Source organism: Anopheles coustani, chromosome 3, assembly GCF_943734705.1.
Source record: "Anopheles coustani chromosome 3, idAnoCousDA_361_x.2, whole genome shotgun sequence".
Classification (NCBI taxonomy): domain Eukaryota; kingdom Metazoa; phylum Arthropoda; class Insecta; order Diptera; family Culicidae; genus Anopheles; species Anopheles coustani.
In genome coordinates this window covers 5,938,559-5,957,242 of record NC_071288.1, presented here as the reverse complement: position 1 = coordinate 5,957,242, position 18,684 = coordinate 5,938,559, and the positions used below count along the sequence as shown (strand labels likewise).

Genomic DNA, 18,684 nt, shown 5'->3' with positions numbered 1-18,684 from the left:
CATTCGACCAACTGCACTTGGCTTCTCGGGCGGATGCAACAACACCCTCACATACCGATACAAAAACCAAAGCAACCGAGACGGAGGGACGGAAAAAAAACGAACGAAAAAAGAAAACGAGCAGCGACGCACTTCACAACGCACAACCACAAAAGCGATGCAGCGATGAATTATTTCGTTTTTCATACTCCCAATTTGCTGCCTCTTCAGGGCGGACCATTTTGGTTTTGTGTGGCTGCGAAAGAAACTTCACACTAAACGCACCGTAATATCGTGGACCACATTTCATTTTATTACTTTTGGTTCACTTCAGGTGCAGTTTCAGTGACGACTTTTTGGCGTAGTTTTGAGACCATTCCTCGCACTGACCACTAGCTAAGGCAAACGTTGTTATGGCATTCCGTTGCACAAATTGTATACACAACAAAAAACTACCCTTCCTCCGCACCCTCCTTTCACATCATCTTGCAAATCTAACGAGTTTGTAAGCAACAGTAGAGGAAGAATAGGAAATATTTTACTAAACTTTCTTTCACAACTAGTGCAAGGTATGCCTAAATAGTTAGAAACAAGCTGCTAAAAAACTGTACAATTTTAGTGTTGGTGTTCTAATATGTCCGACTTCAACTGTGCAGCATTATCGATGTTGCTCCTTGACTCTGGATGCAATTTAACAACAACTCCCGAAATAAAGTAGTGCAGAACACAATTTTATAGCTTGCTGGAGGGAGCTACTATTTAAATAACATCCACTTCATTGACCATCCGTAGAGTTTTCCCGTTCCGAAATGCCTCGTAAAGGTTGAACACTTGCATCGATCACAAATCATAACTTGACGCAACCAAATATTTCCAAAATAATTGGATTAATAAAATCTAACACTTTCTTTTCGCCTTTCACCAGCACTGTAAACAATGCACGAATTGTTTTTTTACCATTTCAAGTGGAAATGTTTTAATACCCCTGGAATTCACTTGTCGACCGTCCCCCGTGAAAGCCTTTTGTCAACTGACAGTCGGTAGGCAGCTGAATGTCAATTTTCTTGGAAGAAGAGACGCTAGATGTCGCTGTGCGACGCGGAGTCTTCTACGCCGTCGGTAAAATAGCCAGTTTGCGTGTAACTTTTTTGCTTCTCAACCGATTTTGACATATGATATCTTAAATGAAAGAGCTTTTTAAAATGAACAACTCAATAAAAGTAACCATTTTTCTATCGTTTATAGTTTTTGAGAAAATTAGCTACATTAGCGAGAACAGGATAGCTAGAGTTTGCACATACAGAAAGAGAGAGCTAGCGTCCCAATGATTTGACAGTCCATTCCTGCAGTTTGATCTTTCGAATCGAGCACTGCACGATGTTTCGAATATTTTGTTGTGCAATCTACGTAATTCGGAAATGCTTCAATGTTTTATTTCTATAACTTTTTCAAAAAAATACGTACGATTTTATGCGTCTAGCATTACAATAGCAACCCTCATCGAAAGCACCACAACAGCAGCAACCCGAAATTCGTTAACATTTCACATAATTTATTTTCAATCGTGCGAATCATTTTGCGCTACGCAGTTTTATCTACAACTAGGGTAACTGTACCAATAGTGGTGCACTTAGTAATGTAAATACCAATTAGGTGTAATTTACGAGTGTTAAGAACATAATATTCTACATATTTGAATCAATTATGATCGAAACATGCCTTTTCTTCTGAAAAACATCTATTTTCACCGTAAACTATACAAAATACACGAAAAAAAGCGTATTTTTCTTCCTAGTCGGTTGCTCCTATTATGGTGGTATGGTTCCTATAGTTGTGGTATCGTGTTCCTATAGTGGTGGTAGTACGAAAAACTTGAATATATTTTGACTATTACTTATTTTTGAAGCATATTTCAAACAGAATGGTAAAATACTCCTTGACCAATGCGTTGTCATCGAAAAGACTGTACTGTTTAACCGAAATATGTCCAATTTTAATTCATAAAAAATGCTCTGAATATTACAGCTAAAACTATAGTATACGCTTTATAGCGTATCCTTCGCCCGCTTTCTTTTTTCTTTCCTCTGCTTCTTCTGCTGAGCCTTCTCTCCAGCTCCGCTTTGTTTATTTTGTAGAAACAGAATAAAATCACTAAATTTACCTGATTATATTGGCCAAAACCGGAATAAAACTAAAATATACTTGTGAAAAAATCTATGGCTACTATTGGAACAACTTGGGGTTTTGTGCCTATAGTGGCACTATAGTAAAAACTATACAAATATAATAAAATTATGCTAAAATGCACTAAGTTCGTATAAATCAATTATATTGGGGTATGTCAGTAGCGAAATCATATAGTTTTAATGATTTTGCAGTGATTTATAGCCTTAAGGAAATCATGATATTCGTTATAGATTCTTAAGGAATGCAGCATGTTGGGACAACCTGTTTTGAAAATATGAATTTTGGAGCTTCTATATTACGGAATGAGATGGTTCATCTTTTCAACACTCCGCAGAAGATCAAAGAACATTTCATAGAAGAACAAATAACTCCATTGTATATATATCGGCGTAGAGCTAGGATTTTATTCCACTACAACCACTATTGGTACTAACTCCACTATGGGTGCACTTACCCTATTTGTTAGTTACACTGCAAAAACCTATTTCTTTTTCATGTACTTCAAGTACTTGTTCGCGTTAAACGTATCCTCAACATCGTCCTCAATCCGGATCTTTTGCTTCGGTTTGCGTTTCTCGATACGGGCTTTCCTCTCCGCTTCCGAGAGAAGACTCAAGTCAAGTGGGAGCTAAAAGTAAATGACCAGAATGTTTAATGTAGAAAAAACTGTTTCGATGTTTCGCATTAACAGCGCAAAGTACCTTGATAATTCGTCTTGGCTCGTGGTAGTTGATATTGATCGTAGCACCATTCGGTAACACCATCATCGTGGGATACCGACGAGCATAAATACTGCGATGCACCTTCACGATAGCTGCTGTGTTTGACGAAAGACTTCTTGTAATGGCAAAGCTGGTGCACGGGGCCAAACGTGGAACTAAACGCGCTATTTGCAAGGACATTTTGCGAAACTTACTGCTGCCGGCAATTGAATCCAGGAATAAATAAAGTTTGTAAGTTTTGTTTACATCAGATCTGTTCTACGTTTCAGTTGACAATATGTCAGTCGTATAACAGTTTTTTGAATAAATTGTTGTACGACGGTTGAAGCTGCTCGAAATAGAATAAATGTACATATTCAACATCACAATGGATATAAATTTAATTATTATAACTATTTCAACTAGATACACCCTTATTTTATGTTTAAATAATAAATAAATAATTTTTGTGGCAATAGTATAATAGCATCTTTGTTTATTTAACTTTTCTGTATAAACCCAGTTAATCACATGTTGAGACAATTTTTAATGATAATGGTTGAAGCAGTTCTCTATCGTTTTAATGAACAGTTCTATGAAAAATTGTTAATTTAGATTATTTAACGCGATTCTTACTTCCGCTTAATTATGATTGAGTAACCATGAATCCTTGACCTATTCAATCAACTGTCCCCGACAAATTAATAATTAACATCAATTGATGTTCTCCGCTAATCAATTACTCGAACACCGCCAATGCCAATACATTCAGTTTAGCACTGATAGTCTCCCGCTACTGTTCTGCAGACGATATCAAGCAATAATGCTACGTTCTATTCATCATAACCAAACCCGTCTGCTTTTGGATCGATTCCGTTGGACGTTGCGGCTACAGCGTGTCTTTGGTGTTTGTTCGTTATCCATGGATCAGTACGGAAAAATTAAAATCAATCGGGCCGCGTCAATACTAGTTATTTTGAGTTTAACCTGTTTGTTGTTGGTCAGTTTATGGTTCATTTTGTACAGGAATGAAACAGCTGTTGTAACTTGGCCTAAAAGTAATTTCCAATGCATCCAAATGCTATAGATGTATCATACTAACCTTTTCAATATCCAATTTTTATTATCTCGTTTTTTAGATGACAAATTTGAACTATTCGTCATCTTTATCACTATAGAATCGGTTGTAGCGTTTGCGTTTAACGTATTGTTCATATCTATGACTACATTACAAGCTACGCAGCTTACATTAAAACAATCGTGGGAGAAAGTGTTTGACAAACTGCAAACTGCTTTTACTGAGCACAATTGTATGATTAATACTAAACGATCTTTTCAAATATTTTGGATATGGTTTTTGTATATGTTTATCGCTTACGTAATCGTTCTGAGTATAATGGTAGTAACATCGCAAGTTAGATTTGTGAATGAGACAAATCACTACATTCTGTACGCCATGCGAATATACGCCTATTTATCAGAAACGGCTATCTCTTTATCGTTTGCTTTGTTCACAATGATATTACGAATTCTGGTCGTAGAATTGCAAAAGAAGTTTCCTCTTCAAAGCATGAGTGAAACGAAACTACGATCAATCGTTCAACTGCATCGTCATATTTGCCAAATGATTGAAAACTTCTGCGCGGTGTACGGTTGGGCCTTACTGTTAATCTTTTTCGAACACTTTTTAATCCTAACTGATAGGCTCTACTTTTCGTTTCGCATGTATCGGTCAAACACAGTTAGTCTTAAAACTATTATAGGCATGTTGGCAACGTGGGTGCTTCCTTTCGCCGTCAACGACATGCTGTTGATTGGCGTTTGCGTAGCAACGGATGTGGCATTGGAGTCATTTGAAAACCACCTTTGCGCGGTTGGAAACATAAACAGCAGTGATGAAGAGACAAAATACATGTTATCCTGTTTCTGCCTGTACGTTTCCGAGCACAGACCCAAGTTCAGAGTGCTCAATGCTTTCAACTTGAACTTCAATTTGATTTATGCGGTAAGTTGAAAGCATACATCACAACAAGTAAGTTTTCTTATGTCCTTTTCGCTTTCCAGAGCTGTGCAACAATCGTGACTTATTTGATTGTGTTTCTTCAATTCGATACTTTACCTGCTGTTTAGATGAGTGAAATACGTGTTAATAAACCTTTTATCTGAATAGAAACTTCTAAATTTATTTTTGTCTGTTAATTTTGAACAAAACCGACCGCATTCAGCAAATGCAGCTGCTCGAATCACGCCGAATGAAAATTTGCTCTTGCAGTCGAGCAGCGATCAGCTGACAAACGTCAAGCTGAACAAAAGGAGAAAAAAATGGTGTTTATTTTTGTTTACAATGATGCAGACCGCCTTCAATGTGCACTTGAATAAAACTATCGAAAATAGGGTGTTTCTCGTGGAAATCTAACTAAATTTAGCTATAAAGTGATATGCTTTCTTTCTAAACGAGTAGCAAATAAAACTAAACCCCCCGCAAGACGTGTATTTAGCGCGTGATTAGCACTAACGGCTCCAACAATGGCAACCTGCAGCGTCGGTAAGTGTTCTAGCAAAAATCGGTCCGTTCTGAAAATGCAAATGAAACGATGTTTTGCATGCGTCCAAATGTAGCAGTCAAAGTGCCGTCGTAGTGTTCGTGATTCAATTGTAGTTATTATGATGATTTGAGGCGATCCGTTTCGTCATTCGCTTTCTAATAATACGAAATCGTCATGAGTCACATCCGCGGGTTTTTTTTTCGCGATCACCGCGGTTCTGTCAAGTCATGCTTACGCGAGATAACTTCTTTAGCGATCGTTAGCCCAAAGCTACCGGATGGCAAAGGATCTTCATCTTCACTATCGCGAATGTCATCTTCTCATCTGCATTATCACCACCACAAACTTCAGCGAGGCAAAGCGGTACGCACGTCCGTACTACCCCACGCGGTTCGCGATCGCGTGATTTATTTTTAGTTCGGTTCCTTGGTGCACTTCCCTGGTGCAGCGAAACTCCCCCAAAAGCAGCAGCTCTGCCATTTAATCAAATTCGTAAACGTTGCGTATCGTTGCGTCTCGCGTCTGCCAATCAGAATAAATTGGTGCCGGCGACGACGATGGCTCCGTCTCGAGGAGGTTGGGAACGACCCGGCAGCTGGAATGATCCGTAGCGTACAAAGTGCACAATGAGTGTATGCTTCTCTGCAGAGTGGCGCAGCAACGATGTAAGTACGATATCAATGCATCATCTTTCTTTGTGCACTTTCTTTTTTTAAGGTCAGTTTGCATATCACTCCTTCCCCCTTTGGGATTTCGCTTTAGTGGGGGTCCTCTGCACATCCGTGCGCACACGACCCGGACGCATACAACCTTGGGCACGGTCACGTTTTGATTAGATAAAATTTTGATCAAACTTTTTATCAACGGCTGGGACATTTGTAGATTTTTTTTCCTGCTGGCGTCTATTTTGAATCGTTTTACATTTCGAAAACGATATCTGATGAAACGGCCCCTTTTGTACTTTTGTCTGTCCCGCCGCGTGTCGTTGCGGTGATAAATGAATCAAAGCACGGCGGTTGCCCAACAGTCCCAAGTTTTCACACTTTATTTTTTTTTTTTATCAAACAGCCCTACGCGATTCGCTCTTTCCTTCGACTTCATCGACGTCGCCGCCCCGTCACGAGGTTCTGCTGCTGCGGGCGGACCATATCGAAATTAGTCAATCGTTAGCGGTGCGTTCGGGTGCAAACAACCGTTTTCTGGCCGTAAAATTGAGCAAAGTAGAACAGCCGACCCGAGAAGCAGTCGAGAACGGAGTCGAGTGGCTTGCAGAATCGAGTGGCAGGTTGGAATTGGAACGGTCTCGGGATGTGTCACATACATATTTGTGGGGGAAAATACGCTTAGCACTTTTATTACGTAAAGAAAAAAAACCCCAGGCAACGGGAGAACCGACACGGCCTATCGCTGCGAATAATCTCATCTTCCCGATCGGTCGGGCGCAATCGGGACGGTGTTGACGACGACAACACGTTGAAACCGATCCGATGTGATTACAGCTGCCGAACGAGCCCTCCTGCATGTATATTTATTACAGGCACCGGCAAATCAGCTGTTGGTTCATCGAGATAAAGTTGTTTCAGTAACATTGCACGCCGCACGAGAGTTTCCTACAAGGTGATCGCAACTGCATTTGTTCACCTCAGCCCACGTGGCTAACTGCCACCGTTCGCGGAGCCAAAATATGCTGATAGTGGCACCTTATCTCGCTTCCAGCAACCGAAGCAGTCGTGTCGGTGATTCTGTTTTTCGATATGCAGACAATGCGTGGCCACCACTTACCTGATGGCGTGTCGGCTCGCGAGAGGAAAGTGATGTACCCAGTTTTTGTTCGAGATCGGTGTCGCGCGTTCGGTTTGAGCATGCGAAAAAGCATGACGCAATTGTGTCTCGAGTTTAGTTCAGCACTGTTTTCCGCTACCGATACATGGCATCATCAGTATCCGCCCCGAAAATTGCAGCCAATCAAGTGGCTACCATGATAACGCATAAAGTTAAACCTTTGTAATGAGTAATGCATTTCAGCCACGCTAGAGAGTCAACGTCCTCGGAGAAGAAGTACTATTGCAAGTCACTCCATGTACAACGAGTGTGGGTTATTTATTTAAAATCAACTTGATTTGTTTTTATTGACTCGGTAGTTTGATACGGAAATTATTCGATTCACGCTCTGATTGGAAACAAAATGCATGCTTGTACTTTCCGCCTTTTTTCATCGGTTGGCACGTGTGCAAACATAACATCCGTAGGGAAATTTTATCGTAATTTCCATGCGATTTGTAAATGGTGTGCCATCATTGTCATTAGTCGGTAAATGCACTTTTAATGTGACCCTTTAGACGTCTCTTTTATTAAATTCAATGACGCGTTATCTAATCTTAGAGGGTGTCTTATAAGACAATAGTAACTTACAGACATCGGTCATACTATCTGCATAGAGATCGACTGGTCAGTTCAATAGACCTACGAACCAACAACGTGCCTTATGTGGAACAAGTTGTATTGAAATCAGGTCTCTTAAGGCATTTCTTAAGGGCGACACGTGTTTACAATAAATATAGTATAAATGAATTCTAACCTTCCGAGAAAACGGGTAAGTAGGGCAGTGAGGAGCTGTAATTCCCTCTTAATTACACGCCGATGGTACGAAACGATTGAGTCCTACTTTAAATAGTTCCGTTCAGTTGTAATCCTATTACGGGTTTGAATCTTCACGTGACACTCGAAGGAATTTGATATGGGGCCCTCAAAACTATTGCCACCAATCGGGATCGGGTGTCCTCTAGTCCCGGCAAATGGGGAACTTTGCCTTAGGCGGAATAGAGGAGCCCTTTCGACCGCGACGGTTCAATTCGAGCCGGTCGAAGCAGGCCGGTCGTTGAGCCCACTTCTTGGGAGGCCACCAACTTGCAGGCTTCCCGGCGCACAGCCCAGTCACACACATACATCGATCGGGGCGGACGCTGATTTGGCAAATTGCCTGCCGTACCACTTCCCAATCGCGGCCCAGCGATCGTAATTGACTCCGACGGTTACGACGGTCAACGATGGAGATCAGATGAAAGACGGCGGGAGGAGGTGGAGGTCGTGCGCGCGCGAGCGCACACTGATCAATCAAGAGATGGATTGTTCGCGTCACACACACACACACACGCGGGACGGGAACCAAGTGTGCGTTCGCGGTGCCAAGTGTGTGCGAGCGCGCGTCCGGCTCGGGGTCGCAGTATTTAAGGCGCACACTTGGCGCACGGTTTTCGCATTCCCTACTTGGCCGGCCGTGGGTTCCGTTCTGGGCGGACCGTGCAAGACTTTCTTAGCTCGCGTGTGTTTGTGTGTGTGTGTGTGTTGGGTTTTAAAAGAAGTGTGTCGAGAGAGCCTCCGTCAAATTCCGTCGAGGACAGGGCAACGAGCAGAACAAGAAAACCTAAACCGTGCACTCAGGTGTAAATCGATCGGTACGTAACTATCTCGCGTCTGGTCGCGAAATCGGCTGGGAAAGGATAGGAATACATAAGTGCGGCTAGAGGCCAACCGTTAAAAAATTCGAAAGGACCACTAGGAAGCAAACCGTTCGCATTGGACAGCGAAATAGCTGAAATACCTGCGACTCGCAGGGCGTTCTCGAGGGCTGTAGGTGAAGTTCAGGGACAAGGTCTCTCCTTGCCATTCCCAACGATTGTCCGATCTGGTACGCGTACCGGTGCAGACGTAACAAGCTTCACCGTATCCAGATTTGGAGATTCGTGCCGGTTTTCTTTTTTCCCTCAACTCCATCTAGGGCCTTATCGGCAAAGGGGTCCTCTCGGGAGTTTCCTGGTTTTTCCATCTCCTCCCGGGATGCCGAGAACCTGTTCGGTTTTCTGAATGAACTCACATATCACCGATGTGCTCCACATATAGACGGTTTACGTGCTTCACTTTTCCTTGCTCAAGGCATCCCCAGGTCGCACTTCAATGCCACCCTGTATCTCCTGTCTACTTGGCCGTCCTTTCTCCCCCGTCACGCAGGCAACACTTTGCCCCGAGTACTCGTCCAGCCTCCGGAACTATCCGTTCACCGGTCGTGCGATTGAAACGATCGAGGAGTAGGAGAGAAGGAAAAATAATAACCGGTGCCCGGTCCAGGGTCAGTTCTGTTGTTTCAGTGCCAACACCGTATGTCTGTACCGCGGGTTGGGTTTTTTTTTTGCGGATTCGCGTTTCCCTCTCGTTATGCAACACGTATGACAAAATCAATCGAATCGGAACGAGAAGAAATGAAACGAACCGCACGCGACCCACGGCAGAAAACGTGAGGCAAATAAATGTACCACGCCATGTTTTAGTTCACCAAAAAGTTGGAAAAGAGGAGAGCAAACGTTCACCAATGGCACCAAAGGCTCTCAATTCAAATTCGCGAAAAGGTTTTAGTCCTCCAACGTTGTGTGATTGATGACGATGTGCGCGTTCGGACGTGTCAAGTTAAACTGACGGAGTATTCGCCCACGGAGCCCGCGACTTTCAGACGGAGCGATTGTTCGTGCCGCTGATTGTACTTGAAGCAATGACCATCGCAATGAGCCGATTATGGAGGCCCCCCCCCCCCCCCCCCCCAATTTGCGCCGTCCTGATTTGCACAGGTTCACGAAAGACAAGTAACCGCGTCGGACGTATTGCCACATCATAAAGATAAAGAAATTCAGCTTATCCCACGTGACGGAAGGTGTAGTGGTGGGAAGGGCCATTCACATAGGGCCTTTTGTACAAGCAATAATTTTCCTCTCCCTTATCTTAATGACTAAGTAATAAGTAAAAAAACTTTTTAATCGTCCTATGGAACCTGGCGCAACAAATAGAATCTACGGCAGAGATGTCAAACATGCGGCCCGGAAGAACGCTGGATGCGGCCCGCGACCCCTTTGACACAATTCTTGGAATGTTTTAAACCTTTAGTATTGGCTTTCGTTTGAATGACAAACATTCATTGTGAATGTGCTTCCACGAACTATGGATTTTATTCCAGCAAGAGGGCTAAACCACTGTCAATTCAAACAATTTCTATATGAAAGCCGTACTCATCATTGATTCACATTAAGTCGACGTATGGCAGTGGACAAGAGCAAAGGTTTTATTACATTTTTCCCGACAAGCAAACAAATCTGATTAATTATAGTTAGCAGTCTCAATGAAATGAGATGTGTAGAATAATTCGGATTATGTTTTTTTATAGAATGCACTTCAGCCAGCTTATGTATGGTAAACTTCTCATTAGGATTTGTTTTAGAAAGCATTTTCATCATCCATTGGAAACGGTGAGGAGCAAAAACTCCGACGTACGCGCATTGAAGATATGCAATCGTTTTCCGAATTCTAACGAAATCATATCAAGTTTATTTAAACATATTTTGCAATTCAATACTATTGTGATTTTTGGTAGAGAGTTAAGATAAGTAAAAGAGCATAAGTACTAAAGACAACTGATTGCGCGAATTTCTTTTAGAATGCTCTTGTAATTTTGTATTTCTTATAGAGTTGTACACTACACTAAGTAATCACTCGTAGTCAGGCATACTGAATCATCATATTATGCCTTGTTTTACTGAAAACTGCTGATATAATGATAAAGCTTATTTCATAATAATAAAAAAATTGATATGATTAATAATAAACAGATTAAAAAATCGATATGATTCATAGCAATTTTATAAGAGGCAATATAATACACTAAAAAATTTAAAACTGTAAAACCTGATTCATTGTTATGTTATAAGAACCTATTTTCATGAATCCAACCAATGGATACTTTTTGGCCCGCAAACCTAATTTGGAAAGAAATGCGACCCGGTTAACTGAGTTTGACATCACTGATGTACATGCATGTGATTAAGCTCTATATTTCCCTTTCTGTAGTAATTCGAATTTGGTCTCTCAAATGTTCGATTACACTAACTACATTTGATGTGCAATATATAAAAAAACCTGTATCTGATTTTGAAAACAAATTGAAGAATATTGAAGAGAATAAATACAAATAAACCTCCCTTCTCCTCTTGTTCTTTCTGAAACATGTTTTAAAAACACAGGGAATATTTATCAATTGTTTACAAACACAAGTTGATGCATAACTGAGCTTATGTGTTGGGTAATTGCAGTTAAAATCACATGCAAGGTGCAGTTTCACTTTTAGTGTGATGCTGACAAACACATCAATCTTTGTGCACGGGCCCGCTTTAATGTTGGACAGTATCTAAAAAATCCTGCATTCGGGGAAACCCCAAGTTTTCCGTCCACATGACGTATTTAAAAAAAAAAACCAACTGAAACTAGTGAACTGGCCGTTGGTTTGTTTATGGACTCAGCTCAACCGGCTTCGGTCATTGAGAAATTCCCGCTAGCATTCCCCCGCCTTCCTTTCACTCTCTCCGCATCCAGCGTTCTCCACTGCAGTCTTGCATTCGTCCGATGCGATCGGCGGGTTCTTTGGTGGGCTCAGTTCAAGCGATAGTTCAGTAAGTGACGACCAGTGCGACCGTTAACAGCTCGCCGTCCTCGTGGTCACCGTCCAAGGAGACCCCGTTTTCGTTGACCGTCTCCCGGGAAGTCAGGAAGTGCACCGACGAATCGAACGTGAATGCAATATTTGACGATTCTGTCTTCCAAAAGTGCACCGTCAACCGTCGAGTTTCGGTGGTTCGTGTCCGTTTCCGCACCTAAAGGTAAACATATTTAGTTGCGGCACTTATTTGCACTTTCGATAGTGTTTCATTTTTGCGTTTCCTTGCTTGTAATTATGTTTTTTTTTCGATTGTTAAACAAGTGGTTTTGTTGTTTAATGAAATACAAGCTGTTGTTCAACGTGATGACGTTTACTTTAAATTCAAATTTCGCGAATGGGTTGGCAGTTTGTTTTTTTATTGGCACAGAAACCTTATTCCATGGGCGGTGGTTCTACGAAAAAGGACAGCAACCTCGATTTACGAGCGCGTACAAATAGTGTCTCGAACTGGAGACTCATTCCATTTGCCATTCTGTTCAACGGTTCCACTATAAATGTCGCTTTGTTTAAGCTATCAAGTTTAACGACATTTTTTACACAACACCAATCATTCATGTCACTCTGAGGCTCGTAAAATAGTTTGTAGTAAAAATAAAATTACATTGTGTTAGTTATGTCTTGGGTTTGTAAGAATACATACAAGAAACATGCTTTTATTTGAAAATCCTCTTTTCAATCGTGTGAGTTTAAAATCTTTTTCAATCTTAATTCATCTAATCAATTAACGGACAAACATCCTCAACCTTTGCGTCAATAACACTTGAAGTGCTGGAATGTTCAAGCATGTAATGCTCCGGAGGGATTGATGATCCTTGATGAACTTCGGTCGGCGCCTTAGACACCGTTCGAGTGCTGGCGGCAGTTCTTCGATCGATTGAAGCCGGTAAACGGCTTTATGCAAACCACTTTGGCAGCTGAGACTTTATCATCTGTTCTGTTCCGCTGGTTAGATTAAAGTGCTTCAATGAAGCGACAAGGGAATAACCGTCACTTGAAGTGCGACCTGGATCGTCTTGTCTGCACAAATCTGGGCAACGTGATTGAAATGAAACTTTTCTGCTTGGAGGAAAGTGGAAGTAGGCGCACGTTGCTGGGCGGTTGTTGTTGTGTTGCTAAAGTAGGCGTTGCTGAGGAGTGGGACAAGCCAGCGAATCATTTTCTTCCTTTCCATTTTGCGAATCAATGTTTACAATTCAACATTTTCGAAAAGTTACTCGTTTCGCCTGTAAGTGTATGCATGTTTCTATGTCTTTTTCTTTGAGTGCTAAAGTTACCACTTTCAGCTCGATTAAAGACGTAATCGACACCACCCTACACGTTAGGCAGCAGCGCGACCTTTCGCGTTTCCTTCCGTTACGCCGTGGTCATTATTCTTACCCGGAGCGAGCCCGCAAAGTTTAGAAACTTTATCTACACCGGATCGGTGAGCTGCTGGTTTGCCCGGTTTGTACGCCTTCGGTTCAAGGTGGGCACCCACGACGAGGTGGTTGTGCGTGTTGCTGCTGGCGAAGATCACCACCGCAAGTGTCGAGTGCGTCGTGGCTCGAGTGTCAGCGGTTTACCGACGCCGAAGATCAGCAACATTTGCTTGGGAAGGCTGGTTGAGCCGGTATTTTCGATGCTGGTGGGAATTCACGCAATTTGAAAAATCCCCTTTCGATCGGGCAACGAGTTTTTTTTTTTTTGTGTTGAGGTGAACCAAACCGTCCCTCCTCCTGGCGCCAACTTTCGCCAACTCAAACCAACAACCGGCCTCGCGCTGGCGAGATGGTTTGAAAGTGTAGCGTTATGATGGCCATCGCACAGGGTGCGTTATGAATATTCCGATGAGTTCGGCGCCGACCGTGGTAGCATGCAGTTGCGGCACGTGTCGTCGATGTCATTCGCGCTTCCCGGTGTAATTGGAGGTTTGAATAGAATTTGTGTTCCAAAATCGACCGTTAAAGGATTAACGCTGGGTACTCGGGGGGTTTTGGGGGAAAGGTGAGCACGTGACGCCTCAAAGATGGATATATTAGTTCTCGATTTACGCAAGAGAAAGTGCACGAGGAGGGTCAAGAAGTGTATCGAGTTTAATACATATCAATCGTACTTTGCAGGTCGTGCATTCGCAGAACGTTCGCTACCACTGACTGAGGATGGCGGCTCTAATTACGGCGCTAGTTCTCTGCCTTGGTGTGCTCTTCGCCGGAAGCAATTTCAGCGACGCCCAAACAACGATCGGTGCGACAGTCGTGTTGGACCCACAGGATGTGACCGTAATCGTGGGCGAACGGAGTGAAATTTTCGCCAAAGTGCGTGGTCCACTAGCTCAAGATGTCCGGCTAAACTTTTCCTCCGAACACGTAAACTACCTGCAAGTGGATCCGACCAGTGTGGAAATAAAGGCGCCCTCCTTGGGTGGTGGCTACGTCGACAGTAGCTACGAGATCACGCTCCTCGGTGTGTCACCCGGACAGTTCGACCTAACGGCCGCCGTTGTACCGACCGGCTTCATCGACGATGCGGCCGCGTTCATACGTGTAACCGTCGCCAACTCACAAACCATCATTGTCGTCTCCAATGTGATCGGATGGATCTATTTTGCCGCCTGGACGGTATCCTTTTGGCCACAGATGATCATCAACTACCGACGACAGAGTGTGGTCGGACTTTCATTCGACTTTCTCACGCTGAATCTCGTCGGACACTCGGTGTACGCCGCGTTCAACTGTGCGCTTTTCTGGAGCGGTTACATCGAACAGGAGTATCTCGATCGAAACCCGCGTGGCCTTAACCCGGTGCTGTCAAACGATGTAGCATTTTCGATACATGCCACACTTGCTACGCTGCTGACGGTGGCCCAGTGTTTCATCTATGAGGTAGGCACGAAAGGCACGTAATGCACCGATGGAGAGCACTGCACTTATCCAAATGTTACTCTGTATCTTTCCAGCGTGGGGAGCAAAAAGTGTCCCGCATTGCCTGGGCTATCATCGGAGTTTTCGTCATCGTCATCGTAACCGCCGGCATTCTGGTCGGCACCGAAACGTTCCACTGGCTCGACTTCTTGTATGTGCTGAGCTACATCAAGCTCTCGGTGACGTTGATCAAGTACGTACCGCAGGCGGTGCTAAACTTCCGGCGGAAGAGCACCGTTGGATGGAGCATTGAAAACGTTCTGCTGGATTTTACCGGTGGAATGCTGAGCATGTTGCAGATGCTTCTGAACGGCTACAACTATGGTAAGAAGAGAGTATATTCGAGGGCTAAGACGATAGATAGTTCGAAATTAACCTTGTTTTTACTTTTTATCTACGCAGACGATTGGGCATCAATCTTTGGCGATCCGACCAAGTTCGGGCTCGGTTTGTTCTCGGTGCTGTTCGACATTCTTTTCATCGTTCAACATTACGTTCTGTACAGGTATGAGAGAAGAACACCCTGGGATGTGGTGCACGATTGCCCGTCCCGCTAATGCAGCTAATTCACTCAAACTCCTACTGACAACATTTTAAACCATTTTGTATTTGTCTAAACCGTACACTTTTTTGTACATCGTTCCCTATTTTTGCAGAACCCCGAAAAAACGGATTGATCCGATCGAATCTAACCTAGAAACATTGCTCAAACAACCGCATGCCATTACCAGTACTGACACCGAATAACAACACCCGTTAACAACAACTGTACAACAAAACACACTGCCGCTCAAACGGCAACCGTCACTACAAAATTAAACTATACACGCCCACACGCGTTCGAATAGAGAACGTACCATTTAAAAGCGGATTTACAGAGAAAAATTCTAACACGTTCCACACAGCAACAGCGCATGAAACACTGGTTTGTCGAAAACTCTACTACATTCTAACTCTCTACACTTTGCTTTCTATTGGCTTTCTTATTTGCTGTTCAATTTCCTAAACTCAAACTTTCGAGCTATCAGATAAAATACGGACGATCGTTTCATGTACAACCTCTAACATCTCACCCTTTCTTCCGTGGCACCTTGCAGGAATGCGAAGGACGCGAAAAATCTTCAGGAGGAATCCTCGACCGCCACCACCACCACCGCCAGTAATGGTGGCAGTAAGGACAGTTTGCCGTAGACGACGTACATACGAGACCCCGTTCTCTCTTCCTCTTTCTCTTACTTCTCTAGTACGCGACTAGATATATAGATATGTTTTTTTTTCGATTGCTAACACAATCGTTGCCATACACTGACTGCAAGCCTTTGGTGATACTGTGATGGGAAGATGGTTCGTTCGGTAGCAGTGTCGCACAAAATAGACACCCGGAAGCGATCCAGCCAACCAAGCAAAAGGCTAAAGCGACCCAGCGGCATTTGCATACGAGATGCCAATAGATGCTCACTTTTTTTTAAAGTGATTTTGTTATGCTAGCTGATAAGATAGATCGGATATTCGGTCCGTCGTTCGGACCAGGCCACAGTTTTAACGATAGGAACGAAATAAATTAACGTTTGCATAGTTTTAAGTCAACAATGGGCATGCTTTGCAATTTATTTATCCTTAGATTATTAAGGTTGTAGCGAAAGAAAGATTTAAAAATTGATGTGATATTCTGTCAAATTTGCCAATCTATTTATTTGTATCATTCTTTCTACCTCACAGTATCCTGGACCATTGGATTAATTTTAATAGGTAAAACATACAAACAGTCTTGTACGCGAAAAACAATTCTTACCTATTTATATCTTATTCCTTTCAGCATCCACTACTTCAGCTCAAACCAACCCCACAAACCAGGCGCACCTTCAAATTGGCCCCCAGGATGCAACGGTTATCGTTGGACAAATGCAAAATGTTACCCTGCGGCTGCACGGTACCCTTTCGGAACGTGTAATCGTTAATTTTACCCAAACAAACGTGACGGCCGGTAATGAGTACGTCAAAGTAATTCCATCGTCGATCGAATTCGATCCTATACCGTCCAACGTGATCGATCGGTCTGAGCGCGTGTCGCTCGTTGGGCTTCGCGCCGGAATATTTGACCTGCTGGCACACGCCTTTCCGGCGAGCGATTTAATTGACCAAAGTCAAGCGTTCGTGCGTGTGACGGTTGCCAAGTCGTGGAAGCTTATTACCCTCTCGTCGACCATCGGGTGGGCTTACTTTCTTGCCTGGACGTGGTCCTTCTGGCCACAGATATGGGAAAATCGTACCCGTGCCAGCGTGGTCGGGTTGTCGTTCGACTACCTCGCCCTGAATCTGGTTGGTCACACGATGTATGCAGCGTTCAATTGTGCGCTGTTCTGGAACGGTTCGGTGCAGGAGGAGTATCTACGGCGCAACCCTCGGGGTTTGATTCCGGTGCTAGTGAACGATGTGGCGTTTTCTTTGCACGCCGTATTTGCCACCACACTCATCATCGTACAATGTTTCTTCTACGAGCGTGGCCAGCAGAAGGTGTCATACACGGCACGTGCCCTGATGGTAGTCTTTGGACTGGTGGTGTTCATATCGGCCGTGCTGGTAGCAACTGGGACGTATCAATGGTTGGATTTCTTTTATGATTTAAGCTTCATAAAGTTGGCCGTTACGCTCGTCAAATATATACCGCAGGCGGTGCTAAACTATCGTCGTAAGAGTACCGTCGGTTGGAGCATTGGGAACGTCCTACTGGATTTTACAGGTGGTTCCTTCAGCATGCTCCAGATGCTAGTCAATGGCTATAATTACGGTAGGCTTAATCATGGCGCAATAGTTGTTACACAAAAAACCTTCAATTTCTTCCTCTTAACCATATTTCAGATGATTGGGATTCAATCTTTGGAGATGGTGCCAAATTTGGGCTTGGATTTTTCTCCGTACTCTTCGACGTGCTCTTCATTGTGCAGCATTACGTTCTCTACAGGTTGTATAAGATAACGGAAATTTTAATTCGACGAAAACGGGAGTTTTTTTTTATCGATTTTTTAAAACAATTTTTCACAGGAACTCGAACTACATTGAACTACGTGGAGAAAACTATCCCGGTCCTGGAAGTGTTACCACTGCACCTCCCAACGGTGTGTCCACATAAGTTTATAGAATGGGTATGATGTTTGTAATGTAGACTGAACGGCAAGAAGGAATAGCAAAACAACTTGCTAGAAAATATGATCTATTCAAAAGACTTGTTTCAATAAATAAACTAAACGTGTAAGATTTAAAAATGGGGTTTGGTCCACGTGTTTGCGTAACCGGGATTTTCAAATTGTCAAAACCTAAATGTTTGATCAACGCTCATTGCTCCACACACATTTTAAATTCCGGTTTCGATAAGGTATCTAGCGGATCATCATGATGCAGCGTCTTGCTAGATACTTAAAAAATGGACAAATTGTATTTCCATTATGTTGTTTACCGTAAAACAAAAGTTTATTCAAAGGGGTAAGTTGCATAAATCAATTCAGGGAAATCAAGATTACTGTATCGAAACAATAGGAATCGTGGTATCTCAGAAAATTGAGGCGAATTCGCTTTTCGCTTGCCTGCGGGCGAATTGCTGTGATTGATCCCCAGTTGTAGTCCATCTAGTGGTGGGAAAATCGAATCTTTTGATTCAAATCCATTCTAAGATCCGGATCACGAACCCGAATCCCAATTCTTGATGGATTGTTAGTCGTGAAACGATGTAAACCAATCAATGCCGGCCTGTAAATCATTTATCCTTATAGTTTAATCGCACGTAAAATCTCCAATCCATAGATTGGATCCATCTATGTCCAATCCATAGATCCATCCAA

General features: G+C 43.0%; 4 protein-coding genes across 5 annotated transcripts; 3 read left to right on the top strand and 1 right to left on the bottom strand.

Moving 5' to 3' along the window:
• Window positions 1-1,496: 1,496 nt before the first annotated feature.
• LOC131259165 (large ribosomal subunit protein mL55) lies at window positions 1,497-3,111 on the bottom strand. Of its 2 annotated transcripts, none has more exons than XM_058260600.1 (3): window positions 2,868-3,111; window positions 2,625-2,794; window positions 1,497-1,583 (listed from the first exon to the last, which is right to left on the bottom strand). In XM_058260600.1, exons 1-2 carry the CDS (start codon window positions 3,066-3,068, stop codon window positions 2,648-2,650), a joined length of 348 nt encoding a protein of 115 aa, XP_058116583.1. In that variant the 5' UTR covers window positions 3,069-3,111; the 3' UTR covers window positions 1,497-1,583; window positions 2,625-2,647. The 2 variants fall into 2 exon arrangements, with proteins under 2 accessions (XP_058116583.1, XP_058116582.1); XM_058260599.1 differs by having other exon boundaries at window positions 1,529-1,591; window positions 2,633-2,794.
• Window positions 3,112-4,086: 975 nt separating this feature from the next.
• LOC131260437 (uncharacterized) lies at window positions 4,087-4,997 on the top strand. Its single transcript, XM_058262151.1, has 2 exons — window positions 4,087-4,872; window positions 4,932-4,997. Exons 1-2 carry the CDS (start codon window positions 4,087-4,089, stop codon window positions 4,995-4,997), a joined length of 852 nt encoding a protein of 283 aa, XP_058118134.1.
• A 241-nt stretch (window positions 4,998-5,238) lies between these two features.
• LOC131259163 (cystinosin homolog) lies at window positions 5,239-18,090 on the top strand. Its single transcript, XM_058260597.1, has 5 exons — window positions 5,239-5,412; window positions 16,568-16,597; window positions 16,665-17,636; window positions 17,708-17,810; window positions 17,891-18,090. Exons 1-5 carry the CDS (start codon window positions 5,394-5,396, stop codon window positions 17,976-17,978), a joined length of 1,212 nt encoding a protein of 403 aa, XP_058116580.1. The 5' UTR covers window positions 5,239-5,393; the 3' UTR covers window positions 17,979-18,090.
• LOC131259780 (cystinosin homolog) lies at window positions 6,039-15,405 on the top strand. The gene is made up of 4 exons (XM_058261368.1): window positions 6,039-6,078; window positions 14,048-14,809; window positions 14,884-15,172; window positions 15,251-15,405. The coding sequence occupies exons 2-4, from the start codon at window positions 14,087-14,089 to the stop codon at window positions 15,403-15,405; spliced, it is 1,167 nt and encodes a 388-aa protein (XP_058117351.1). The 5' UTR covers window positions 6,039-6,078; window positions 14,048-14,086.
• Window positions 18,091-18,684: the final 594 nt, after the last annotated feature.

Coding starts and splice junctions, on each gene's coding strand:
- LOC131259165 (XM_058260600.1), bottom strand. CDS start 3,068: ATGTCCTTGCAAATAGCGCGTTTAGTTCCACGTTTGGCCCCGTGCACC. Junction 2,795..2,867: donor AGCCAAGACGAATTATCAAG/GTACTTTGCGCT, acceptor ATTTACTTTTAG/CTCCCACTTGACTTGAGTCT.
- LOC131260437 (XM_058262151.1), top strand. CDS start 4,087: ATGACTACATTACAAGCTACGCAGCTTACATTAAAACAATCGTGGGAG. Junction 4,873..4,931: donor ACTTCAATTTGATTTATGCG/GTAAGTTGAAAG, acceptor TTCGCTTTCCAG/AGCTGTGCAACAATCGTGAC.
- LOC131259163 (XM_058260597.1), top strand. Junction 17,637..17,707: donor AGTCAATGGCTATAATTACG/GTAGGCTTAATC, acceptor ACCATATTTCAG/ATGATTGGGATTCAATCTTT. Junction 17,811..17,890: donor CAGCATTACGTTCTCTACAG/GTTGTATAAGAT, acceptor AATTTTTCACAG/GAACTCGAACTACATTGAAC.
- LOC131259780 (XM_058261368.1), top strand. CDS start 14,087: ATGGCGGCTCTAATTACGGCGCTAGTTCTCTGCCTTGGTGTGCTCTTC. Junction 14,810..14,883: donor CCCAGTGTTTCATCTATGAG/GTAGGCACGAAA, acceptor GTATCTTTCCAG/CGTGGGGAGCAAAAAGTGTC. Junction 15,173..15,250: donor TCTGAACGGCTACAACTATG/GTAAGAAGAGAG, acceptor TTATCTACGCAG/ACGATTGGGCATCAATCTTT.